Consider the following 12,791-nt stretch of genomic DNA (forward strand, 5'->3'; position numbering starts at 1 on the left):
CTTTCACCTAAGAGTAGTTTCATCACATTAAATGAGTGTAAGCTGAAACATGTGCCAGCATTTTGCAGACAGTATAATCAGTCTAACTGTGCACCTGGTTCAGCCACCAGCTGCAAGACATGCTGGCTGCAATGTCAGTGTGGCTAAAATGGCAATTAGTTTGCTAACAGCATTCAGCTGACAAAACACAACTCATCTTAGGAGGGATGGGACCTCTTCAATATTAGGTAAAAGTGCAAATTATAAAAATCACTAACTGCTTTAGAGGTTCCTGTTTCTGAGCAACGTTGTGTTTATTTACTGAACTCTAGTCCTACTGTCAGCTTTTACTTGTGAAGGGAATAAGAACTGTGGAGAATGCTTTATTTTCCTTGAGGAGGGACCAACACAGGTTCCCAGGGCTATGAGCTTTTTTTTTTCTTTAGAACCACATATATCTATATGTATATATATTTTATAATTCTTTATATGAAAAATGACAGGAGTCATAACATTTAATTTTCAGATGTAAACAATGACTTTCTCAGACTGTCAACAAAACTGTTTAGATGTAGTTTATACTTGTACTTCATTGCTGTTCTTGTCACAAAAATAAATTAGTGTAACTGCCCTCTGAGTTTTTTGGGTTTTTTTCCAGTATAGAAATACTGAATTTCTTTTGTCTGGATACACTATGTATCAGTCTCCACAGGTTCTTGGAGAAGATACACTGGCACCTCTCACACACTGTTCCTATGCCCTGCCTTCTTTGTGGATCTTCCCAGAAAAGTATTGGGACTTGTTTGACAAACCCCATGCTTCTGTTTTACACCAGTTTTCTGGGAAATCAGGTTATCCACATTAGATAATGCAGGGAGAAATCCCGACTCATAAAGAAGACTGTGATAGGACACAGCAGATGCTCTGTTAACTTGATTCCTGTATCCTGAACGCTCAGTTGGAAGGCGTATTGTACTAGTTTGATTAAGTTTGTACAAATGTACAGATGTTATTCAGTTTCAAAAAGCATTTCAGTGCAGATATGGATTTTGGTGGGAGGATGGTGCTGGAGTTAAAAATTGAAATAAATAGTGAGAAGTTGAGGCCTATCTGAAATGCAAGAAATCAAAATAAACCAGGGCATGAGCACTTAGAAGCATAAGCTGACCTTTAAATGTTCCTAAACATACAAAGGCCTGACATCAAGAAATAAAGGCTCTACCTGTGACATGAAGAAGTTAACCTTTGATTCAACTAGTTAAACAGCATAGAAATGCTGTCAATCACAACAGCAGCCTTGAGGTTTCCTATCTCAACACAAATTTTAACAGGAACACACAGAATTTAATGTAGATGCCACGTTGGAAGGTTCTAATGAGCAATCTGCCTGCTTGTTTTGTGAGAGCAAAAGTTGAAAAAGAATTCTTGACTTTTAAAATGTTTAACAAGATAACTTCTGATGTACCTATGGCTGTCTTCTCCTTGGTACAGGTAGCCAAGATGAAGCTGATGAGGATATGGGATACCTCAGACAGCATGGGATAACCTTACACAGACATGTGCTGAACTGATCCCAAGCCAGTGTTTTTTGTATCCTAGTGGAGACACTGATGATGCTGATGACTTAGGTATTGCATAAATTCATGCCAGCCTGGGACAAGCAGGCATTCTGGATATCTGAACATTCATGGGTCTTGTTGAGGATGATAACCCTTCTTGTGTCACTTAGTTTGAAGTAGGGCTTCCTTTGTTTCTTAGCTCAGGGCAAGCTTCAATTCTTCTAGGAGAAAAAAGTGTGTAGGTAGATTGTTGTCTGGACCGCAGATTAAAAGACAGTTGAATAATTCCTGGCTTACTGCTATCATGGGCTGGACTCCCAGTTTCTGTAGTTCATCCCTTCAGTTTACCTTGAGATATGGATGACCAACACCATTGTGGAACTTGCAGCAGCTTCAGGGCTGGGGATAACACCAAAGAACCACAGAGTGTGCTAATAAAGCAGGTTTTCCTCACTGCCTCAGCTAAGGAGAGCTGCTTGTACTTCATACTGACTTAGAAAGGACAGCTAAAGGGAAAAAATAATGAAAATACTGAATGTATATTCAGTAAATACTGAATTACTTACATTTGAGAGGAAAACGGAAGTAATGAGGAAAGCAGAAAGGTTTTTTTATTTTAACTGGAGAAGTGCATGAGTTTATTAAGACTAAAAGCAACTCTTTTTTTAATCCAGCTAAAATTATTGATATAAATAGGCTGTAATAAGCTATACTAGATACAATGTAAATGGGATTTAAAGGCAGAATGTTACAGAGACAGAAAGCTGGAAATATGAAGATAACTAATTCTTCAAATATATTAAATGCAAGAAGGCTACACGTTGCTTTCCTTGGTGTATTGATTCTTATACTTGATCTTGCATTGACTGAGCTGAACGCAAACACTTTTAACACAGAAACAGTATTTTACACTTGAAGGCATATCCTCAAATAGACAGGTTCTGCACAAATGCATGTAAACTGGACTTAAAACCAGAGAGTTCTAAAAAAGAACAGAGACCCTGGTGCATACTTTGACTTTATCTACAGTGGCTAAATATCTCAGTGTTCTCCCTAAGTGTGCAAAATGGTGCATGCAATACCACATGAGCGTTCAGAGTAAGAGCAGCAGGAAAGTGCCACTTCATTGCATGTGCCTTAGTCATGGTAATTCTGTACAGGGTGTGTACCAACACATAATAAAAAGCTTTGTCAAAAGCCACTGATCTACTTTGAGTGGGAGGCGGAGTAAAAAAAAGGTCATTTCAGACAGCTTAGTGGGACACTTGTTCGTAAGAAAGGTGACCTTTGTGAAGCAGATTCTTCAGCATGATACCTCTTAAGGTGAGGGAAAATCATCATAGTGGCTTCTGAAAACTTTGCTCCACTCCAGTGGATTTTCTCATGCTGTCAAGGACTCTTAACAGCACTCTGAGACCGAGTTAAATCTGGGTGCAATGAAATATTTGCCTATCTAAACCCCAGTAGACCTGCATGATCAAACACATAAATTGTTCTAAGTGGAAATTACACTGTGGAGATCAACACCATGAAGAATATCAAGAGGCTATTCAAATGGAAAACTCTCCTCAGCTCTGTTGTGCTTTGCACTTAGCACCTTCCTTCTCAGGAGCTCAAAGCTCTTAGTCTGCTAATACTAGTGAATTTAGCCTCACACCATGCAGTGAGGTAGGTGAGCTTCCCCCCATTTCGCAGATGGGAAAACTGAGGCAGAACTCTGAAGTGACTTGCATAAGGTCCCACAACTTGTCAGTGGCAAAAACAGGAATATATTTTCAGAAGTCCAGATCCCGGACCTCTGTCCGATTTAAGTCCCTCCCTACTACCACAAAGCAAGCAATACATGCAATCTTTACTCCTCCTCCTGCTGCCATAGTCCTGCTGACACAGAGGAAGTGAGTGATTTTTCCTGATTGAATTCCCGCTTTCTTTGGCAAAAAGCACCTGGTTCTGTCAAAGTGCTGTATTATGCTCTTTGCAGAGGCATTTCTTCTGAGGCACAATAGAAAAAAACGTGGCTTCCCCATGGCAGGGAGACTGTACAGGTCCAAACAGAGTCTTTATTTCTTGCAGAAGACCTGCTGCTTGGCATTCTTCACACGTTGCTCCTCCTTCAGGTTCTTCTGCCGCACATGTTTGCTGGAGATGTTCTCCACGTGTTCTGAGGGGAACCAGCCTCTCTCCCGGTCTGAAAGTTTTACCCCTTCCATCCATCCTGTGGTGTGGGGAGAAACACAACATGAGGCGAAAGAATCACAATTTTATTTCCATTCTTCCCCAAAAGCCCCCTCCAACAAGGCCCTAAGAGCAAAGGAGGAGATCCCCTTTCAGCTTCCAAATAAAGCATCCTAATGGAGAGTCTCCTTGTCCTCTCAATCCAACACTTTGAGACAGCCATTGCCCATTCTGCTCACCGTCGTTGCTGTACTGCATAACCATGATGATATCTGCCTTCTCCAAAGCCAGCTCATCATTTTCCCGAGCCTTGTAAGTCTTTATGCATTGAACCTGCGGTGCATCTAAAGGGGAGGAAAGATCATACTGGTGTAGGAGAAAGCAACAGTAAACCTGTGTGCATCAGATACAGAGGAGGTGGGGAATAGGGTGCTGCCCAAACACTAAAGGGCAGAGAACCGGAAGGGACAATACAGGCCTTCATCTAATATGAGGAGTTAAAATAGGTAAAATAACTGGCACAACCTGCACTGAGGGGAAACCCACGAGTATCTTCTTTATTTACAAAAAACCCTCAAGTATTGTGCCTTGGAATCATTCTGGGATGTTCCACCTCACAGTGACTGTGACTCCCCTGAGCCAGCCCACCCCCATTGCGGGGGCAGCAGAGCAGACTCACCAGGGCATTCCAGGAGGTCTGGTTCTCCCCGTGGAGGAGCCAAAGCAGAGATCCACCTCAGCTTCTCACTGCTGGAAAACATCACAGGATTCAATGTGAGGGACAGCAGTCTGGTGACTGACATGGGAGGGGGTGTTTGCTCACAGGAGGGGCTTCAGGGGGTACTCTGGGGAAGTGGAGAAAGGGAGGTGGAGAAGGGGGGTGGGAAAAGGCAAAAATTCCCATTTTTGGTATGACATAATGTGGAAGTATTGCGTGAGCAGTTGTGATGAGAGAGAAGGAAGGTGCTTCATAAGGAAATGGTTATAGCAAGGGGATGTTTTTCAAGACCTCTGCTCAGCAGCTGCATTTGGTATGTCAGCATTTGGGTAGCTGAGGGGCAATCATCAGGCTCCTAGGAGATGTCTGGTAACGGGATATGTTGAGGGTAACCTTGAGCTCTTACTGTGTGTCTGTCCGAAACAAAAACTCCACTCTCTTTCCCTGGTAATTCTGAAGCAGGAAGAGACGGAAAACGTTCTTGTTTGCTCCGTGGAGTTTCATCTCACACTTCTCCCCACGCACATCTGAGAAAGCGGCGTGGTCGAACACGACGAAACGTCCACCCCTGCAGGGGAAGAGGAGGAGCAGAACAAGCTGTGAGTTTTAGGGTGATGAGGGTTACAAAGCGAGTCCATGTTATTTTGTGAGGTCAGGAAAGTAAAAAGCTTTTAACGAGTCTTCATTTGCCTCGGACACGTCAAGTGTTATTCTTGCTATAAGTCTCAGAAGGCCAGAGAAGAGGGGATTTAATGAAAAGGATAAAAATAATAAGCTCTGTCCTGTCAGAATTTAATTTGGTATCTTACAGCTTAGAAGCAAAACCACCACCCCTAAACCCCCAGCACAGTGAAACAACTCTCATGACAAACCAGCGATTTGCACATTCTGTCCTGTAGCAAGAAATCATTTACCAAGTAAAACTAGAATAAATGGTTATTATTAAAGTGTTTCACATTATAGAGATGGAAAGGCGGAATAGAAGTGTTGCACTAGGGACCACAAGCTATCTTTTTATATTATTGTATGTTGTCATTAGGAGTTGGCACTATCAATTTCCACGTACTTGCATGATACTCACATCAGGTTGGGATAGGAGAGTGCCTTGACAAAGGCTGCCACTTGCTGGCAGGCAGAGGGAAAGGACTCTGTCACCAAAGCACAGACCCCAAAAGAGACAGGTATTAGAAGGGGCAGCAAGAATTGTGTTGAAGCACTCACTCCTTCGGCCGAGACAGGAGCAGGCAGTCATTGAAAAGGTGTAGGTAGATGGGCCGGGTGGTGACTTTCCATTTTGGACTTAGGTTGTTGAAGTCCAGTGCTGTCAACTCACCACACTTCACAAGTCTCCTCGACTGTGAGATGAGTGGGAATATCTGCAGGACAGAAATGAACGTTTACGTCAAACACGTACAAGCAAATGAGTGTCCCTGAGCTTTGGATTTGCATTTTTCCCTTTCTCTCGAGGAAATGTTTCAGCTCTCCAGCTGGAGAGGTGCAAGTCGTGGTAGGCACCTTTATCTGAAGGTTGACATGAGTGACTGGGTCAGGGAAGCACTGATGAAGAGCTGGTTCAACAGTTCTGTGTATATCGGAGAGGAGAACAAAGAGAAAGTGCAAGTGGCTTTGTGAGGAAAGGCAGAAAATACATTAGGCTGGAGCAAGGCCCAGGGAATGGATGAGCTCACCTTGCACTCAAATTCAATTTTCTGGCTGAGGTAGATCAGCTCTTCAGTGCTCTTCATGCGCTGGACATTTTCATTGCAGTCCTTGATGAGCTGCAGAGGAAAAGAGAACATCAGTGAGGTGGGAGCAGTGGGATCAGTACAACTCCCAGCCCTCAGGAGTCAGCATAAGTGACAATCCCTTAGGCATCCTCCTGCAAAAGCAGTATAGAATAGAATCACAGAATATGCTGAGTTTGAAGGGACCCACAAAGATGGACTCCAACTCCTGGCCCTGCACACGGCACCCCAAGAATCCCATCATGTGTCTGAGAGTGTTGTCCAAACACTTTCTGAACTCTGGCAGGCTTGGGGCCATGACCACTGCTCAGGGTTCCAGTACCCAACGATCCTCTGGGTAAAGAAACTCTTCCCAATGTCCAACCTAACCCTCCCCTGACACAGCTCCAGCTGTTCCCTTGGGTCCTCACAGAACAGAGGTCAGTGCCTGTCCCTTCACTGCCCCTCGTGAGGATGCTGCAGATGCCTTGAGGTCTCCCCTCAGCCTCCTCTTCTCCAGCTGAACAAGCCAAGTGACCTCAGCCACTCCTCACATGGCTTCCCCTCCAGGCCCTTCACCATCTTTGTGGCCCTTCTTTGGACACTGATAGCTTTAGATTCTTCTTGTACTGTCTCACCCTAAACTGCCCACAGGACTCGAGGTGAGGCTGCAGCAGTGCAGAGCAGAGTGAGTATTTTTCCAAGTGAGCATTCTAAGCCTCTCTATACCTACAGTGATCACCCTTCTTTCTTAAGGAAGTTATTCTTTAGATGAAATCTCTGTGGCAAGCATTGCTTTAACTTTGGGATACTGGGGGGGAACACTAGAGACATCCATTGCATGATGCTGTACAGATTTTAGATAACAAGTTGTCCCAGAAGACTTTAAATCTTGCCTCTGTAATAAACAGGACGGAAGAAGGGACGCAACAGAGCAATGCCCTGTTTTTATTTAAAGAAGGATTTTCTTGCAAGGACTAGGATGGGAGTTGATCATTAATTAGAGACAAAAGTAAGGAACACAAAGGGCTGGTTAGGAGACTGGAAAAAGTGAGTCCTGAAAAAAGTAGTTTGGTATCACTGGTGCCAGTTCAGTTGCATCCCAGCTGACTCCTGCTTTAGTGTTTTCTGCTCAAAGCTACCACTGCACATGAACACACTAATTTGTTATGTGTGAGGATCAGTGACATGGGCCCTCAACAAGGGGGAGGATCAATTAAAAGGATTGGGCCACATCTGTGTGATGCTGCAGAGAGTCACAGAATATCCTCAGTTGCAAGGAACCCATGAGGATCATCAAGTCCAATTCCTGACTCTACACTAGGCAAACTGCAAGTTAAACCATGTATCTAAGAATGTTGCCCAAACACCTTTTGAACACAATCAGGCTTGGGACCATGATCACTCCCCTGGTGAGCTTGTTCCAGTGCTTACCACCCTCTCTGTGAAGAACTTTATCCTAATACCCAATCTGAATTTCCCATGACACAGCATTTAGCCATTCCCTTGCATCCAGAGAGAAGAAATCATCACATCCCTCTCCTCTCCCTGTCGTGAGGAGGTTGTAGACAGCAATGAGGTCACTCTCAGCCTCCTCTGAGCTGAACAAACCTAGTGTCCTGTCGCTCCTCCTAAGTCTTGCCCTCTTAGTTCTTTCACCACCTTTGCTGCCCTCCCTTGGACAAATTCTAATATTTTTACTGCTGAGCCCAAAATTTTTGACTTGTATTATCGGTACCATCAACCAAAGCCCCCAGAGCCCTTTCTGCAGGGCTGCAGGAAGAGTTGGCAGCCTTACCTTTTCAAGTGCATCGTAGGCCTGCGTTGCTTGCACTTCCTCCTCAGACCCAGGTCGAGTTCTTTTCAGGATATTCTGTGTGAGAAAAGATGCTTTTCATAATTCACACAGGGAAAGCTGGACCTAAGTATCAGTGAAGTGTAGGAGAAATAAGGGAACACCAAGATACCAGTCTCAAGGGAAACTAAAGCAGAAGTAGGTTATGACATGTGGAGTTAACAAGGCCAAAAATTTGAGATGCAGAATGTCACTGGTAAGTCGCATTGAACAGGACATTCCTGAAAAACTAAACTATATTAACTATCACATAGAAGTTACATGGCATAGGAAGCAACCACTAACTCAAGCACAAATGGTTTTATGCACAGAATTGTCCCTTTCTCTTGTTAAAAAGAGGCTCAAATACACAGAAAAAAGAATTTCAGAGAAAGAGCTCAAAATTAATTTATTAGGGACTTGCTGGTTCCCTGTCTGGAAGGCTCCTATTAGTCAGCATGGCAGGCAAAGAGGAGAGACAGGCTGCCTTCCAGAGGGCAGCCAAGGAGCCCTCGCTTTATTTTTCTAGCAGAAAGCCAAAAAAGCTCAATAAAATGTAAATCAACATGTTCTGAGAAGACTCCATACATTATTTATTGGAGTACAAATAAAGTAGTGTTGCAACACAGTCCTAAACAATATACAAACTGCACTGCTTCATGCAGGCATATCCAGTATATCCACATATCCAGCTCATGGTGCTGGCCTAGTGCACAGCAGGCACTTGTACCATGACACATGGGTTTGCTTTTGCAAAGGCATATTCACAAAGCACACAACAGAATGGCTTTAGAGCATCTTGCCAAACTTGGCACAGATGCAACATGAAGGGCAGTGTGCAGTGTTTCCACCTGGTGCTTGGAGCCACCTCGTGTTTATGTGACTTTCAGACTTGACAAAGGATCAGCATAGAAACACAGAATCATCAAGGGTGGAAAAGACCTCCAGGACTGAGTCCAACCTTTGACCTTCTCAACTAGACCAGAGCACTGAGTGGTTTCTTGAACACCTCCAGGGTCAGTGACTCCACCACCTCCCTGGGCAGCCCCTTCCAATGCCTGACCACCCTTTCCGTGAAGAAATTCCTCCTGATGTCCAACCTGAACCTCCCCTGGCGAGGCTGTTTCCTCTCATCCTGTCATTTGTTACCTGGGAGAGGAGCCCAACCCCCACCTGGCTACAACCTCCTCCAGACAGTTGTAGAGAGTGAGAAGGTCCCCCTTGAGCCTCCTTTTCTCCGGGCTGAGCCTCCCCAGCTCCCTCAGCTGCTCCTGGACATAGCTTGAGGGAAACTTGGTGGAAACCTGAGGGAAACCTGAGGGAAAGCAGAGAATCCCCACAGTTACCTGTAGGAGGAGCTTGAGTCGAGTGATGCGCTGGAAAGGGAGGATGAGGAAGGATTTAAGTGAGAGGCGCTGGCATACTGGATCACTTTCCAGTCTCTCCAGGACTTGCTGGAACCCTGCATTTCCATTTCTGTGGGAGTAGTAAAGAAAAAAGACATCCAGGCATCAGAGTAAATAAATAACCTCCTCAGTATCAGATTTCAGTGAATGTTGGAGAACTCCCAACAGTGAGGGTTTGTTCCTGGGGCAATAGATGTCAAGAGACTGCACCACTGATGAAGAGCAGGTGTGGGTTTGTAAAAGCTACAGGATGGCAGTACAGCTGTTACTATATCTTTCCTCTTTCTGTCACAGCCCTCTTGAATAAAAGGCAGAAGTGACATCTACATTTCAATTCCTTCTATTAGTACTATACCTTTCATGGAGACAGTGGTGGTTTGTATTCTCTCCTTACACTGAGTGATTCAGCTTCAGGGGCTGTGTTCAGGGTCTGGAAACAGCTGCTTCCCTTTCCTTGCTACTCTTGAGGGCAGCTGCCTTCCTCCCTTAACATCTCTCTTACATTCCTAGACACAGCCACTGCCTTCCAGTTGTCCATGTTGGGCAATAGCAGTTAAATGACTAAAGGTATGAGAGTGGTACCAGCCTCCTGAACAGACAAGCCCATATCCTTGAAGAGCTGGGGAAAAAGGTTGTAGGTCCAGTAGTTGTTGTCCTGGACAATATCCTGGAGGTCCTTTATGTGTGGAACTGAGCCTTGCCTGAAGGGAATCAATTGTGAGACTAGATCTCTCCCAGGCAGCAGCACCCAGAGAGCGTGCCTGAATAGGCTGTTGGGAACACTGCCTTCTCCTGGAATCACTGTAGCTTCACTAGAATTGGGTGGTTATGAAGGGAAGCAGTGCAGAAGTGGCAAGGAAACCTTACCCAGGACCAGGCCTATGCCTGATTAATGACTGGCTGTGCCACTCACTGGGTACACAAGAGGAGGGTGGGAGATGTTCCACTCCATCACCTAAAGCAAGAGAGCCTGATGGTGTTCTCTGGCCTCAGGATTTTCAATCCATTTTAAAGACCCCTGGATAGCTGGCTTAAGCTTACTGACAGCAGCCATGGTCTTTTAGTTAAAGAATCACAGAGTGGATGAGGTTTGAAGTTTCACATGAAATTATCACTTTCTGGTTCTTAACAGTCTGGAAACCACAGACTGAAAACCATTATCCCAGACAGTCATTTTTGCTCTCTTCAGCAGAGGGCAGACGGAGAACAGCCTGCAGCTGGATCACATATTAATCTTTTCCTCTCCAATGCGATGGGAGAAGAGCCTGCAGCAGCTCTGTCCTGCTATCCCAAATGCCACTGAAGGGAAGAAGGTCCCTCCCTGTCCTTCTGGGGGTGCGGTGAGAGCAGCCTGTAGTCAATAGCCAGTACCTGCAGTGTTCCCCATCTTTGGAAAGAGTGCATATTTAAGGAAGTAGGAGGGGAGAAGAGTGCAACAGAAGAGAAAACTTACAGTAAGCGCTGGAAGGTTTGCTCCTGGTATGTCTGGTTTGTTACGTATGGAAGGTACACCCTGCGGAAGTCCGGGGCATGTTTCAGAGCCACGTCGCACACATGGAAGGTAAACATGTCCTCCTCAAACTTCTCCTCCAAGTCAAAGAGGAAACTGCAGCACATGGATGTGGTGGCATGAAAGGAGAGGGAAACATCAGTGTCATTGAAGTAAAGCAGGAATGGCCTCAGTCCTCCGAAACCCTGGCAGCCCACAGATAAGCACAAGACAGCTTTGTACTTCTAGAGAGCATAATGTCTGTAGACAATGACTATTTAGGGCTTGGAGTCAGCAAGGAAAAAGCAGAGGCAAAAGCCCTCTATTCGTGAGAGCTCATTCTTCTAACACATGGTCAGCAACCAACTGAAAATTAAGAATAATCACCAGAATAATCCCACTGGTAGAATGTAAAAAGGTAGCAGCAACCCTTACTAGCTTAGTGATATGCCAAGCCAAGCCTTGCAGGAGGAAAAGCAGAACAGATTCCTACAACATACAGGATTCCTTGCATGTGGGGTCATGTCCACATTTTCATGACTTATGCTCAATTGATTCACATTAGTTTCTGTCAAGTGATGGCTGTGACTTAGATCTCCCCCCTCTTTTTTTTTTTCTTTTTTTGGTCAGGGCTCATGCAGCTGCCTCTTTGTCTTGTATTTGGCAGGAGCTGGTTTGGGACGGGGTCTGCTTAGTCAAGTTTAATTAAAGCTGAAGCCAATGGCACGTGGGTACCATTTTGAACATTTTGATCTCTGTGCACCATTGAGCCACAATATCTGGGACTCAACGCCAGGATTTACATCACCCAAAAAGGCAAATGTTCCTTTCAAGGCAGTGCTGTTACGTCATCACAAAGTGCTGTGTGTGTGTATCTCCCCTGAAGGTCAGTGAACACGGAGGGGAGGAGTGAGAAATGTTACTGAGGGAAATGCTGGGAAGTGTCCCATGCCTATTAGTCCTGGAAGCAAAGGGCCACATCTCACCTGGCACTGACATCGCGCACGTCGGAAAGGCGGGAGAAAAGCCACTGGCGCTCCTGGTTGGTGAGCATGGCCTGGAGCTCTGCTGATCGCTGGAAGTGATCCACTGCCACATTCAAACTGCGCAGGTAGGAAGCCTCAGATATTATCAACTCAAACTTGGCCTTGGGAGATAAGGGAGCACAGCATCAGTAGACTGCACAAGTCTGTGAGGAATCTTACAGGGAGGAGACTGAAGAAAACCTTCCAGCACGTGATTACAGAAGAGAGGCTTTAGAAATGAAAGGCAAGTGTGCCGCTACATATAGTCCTTCTTTATAGTCCTTCTTTACAAAACAGACATGTGGCATGACTTAAAAACAAAAACTTGCTCTCATTTTATCTCCCCTTAACACCACTTCCACAAGGTTCCCTATTTTACACGCTCCCATGAAGTCCAGCATCTGTACCATCCATGTTTTTCTCCATCACATCTCCCATGCTGTTGTTTTCACCTCTTTCTCTATGTCCTCCCATCCACTGCTCAATTCCCCTTATTTTCCTTACCCAGTTTCTCTACACCATTTTGTTGAACCCACACATCTTCCTATTCCCTCTCAGCCCTGCAGCTCACAAAGGTGAATTTTGTAAGCTAACACTCTACCAAAGGAAATACAATTTACTGTAGGTTTATTAAGATCTCTCAAGAGTTTATGTGTGGGAGAAAGCTGCAAGTCTACTTTGATATGCTCTTTTGCATTGAACATGCTCAGAACTCTTTATCTTGTTCCCATTTCCCCATGTCTGTTTCCCTGAAGTTACTGATACAGTCCAGAGTCTGTCCTTCAGTGCTGCTTTCTCTACAGTTTGGCACTTCAGCACACATACTGGTAGCACAGCCCCATAGTGCTTGTAGAGGTGACCTCTGCATTCAACCACCTGCAT

General features: G+C 44.9%; 1 protein-coding gene across 1 annotated transcript in view; it reads right to left on the reverse strand.

Moving 5' to 3' along the window:
* Positions 1-2,147: 2,147 nt before the first annotated feature.
* Positions 2,148-12,791, reverse strand: part of ARHGEF5 (Rho guanine nucleotide exchange factor 5) — a 35,633-nt gene continuing 24,989 nt past the window's right edge. Inside the window, exons 6-15 of the mRNA XM_018086243.2 lie at positions 11,871-12,031; positions 10,849-11,001; positions 9,336-9,465; positions 7,954-8,028; positions 6,120-6,209; positions 5,653-5,807; positions 4,838-4,999; positions 4,393-4,463; positions 3,953-4,057; positions 2,148-3,753 (exon numbers count right to left, since the gene is read on the reverse strand). Coding sequence (XP_017941732.2) covers positions 3,599-3,753; positions 3,953-4,057; positions 4,393-4,463; positions 4,838-4,999; positions 5,653-5,807; positions 6,120-6,209; positions 7,954-8,028; positions 9,336-9,465; positions 10,849-11,001; positions 11,871-12,031 — 1,257 coding nt within the window. The 3' untranslated portion in view covers positions 2,148-3,598. The remainder of the gene's footprint in view (positions 3,754-3,952; positions 4,058-4,392; positions 4,464-4,837; positions 5,000-5,652; positions 5,808-6,119; positions 6,210-7,953; positions 8,029-9,335; positions 9,466-10,848; positions 11,002-11,870; positions 12,032-12,791) is intronic.

This window comes from Manacus vitellinus, unplaced genomic scaffold (genome assembly GCF_001715985.3).
Source record: "Manacus vitellinus isolate BGI_N305 unplaced genomic scaffold, ASM171598v3 scaffold_90_pilon, whole genome shotgun sequence".
NCBI lineage: Eukaryota > Metazoa > Chordata > Aves > Passeriformes > Pipridae > Manacus > Manacus vitellinus.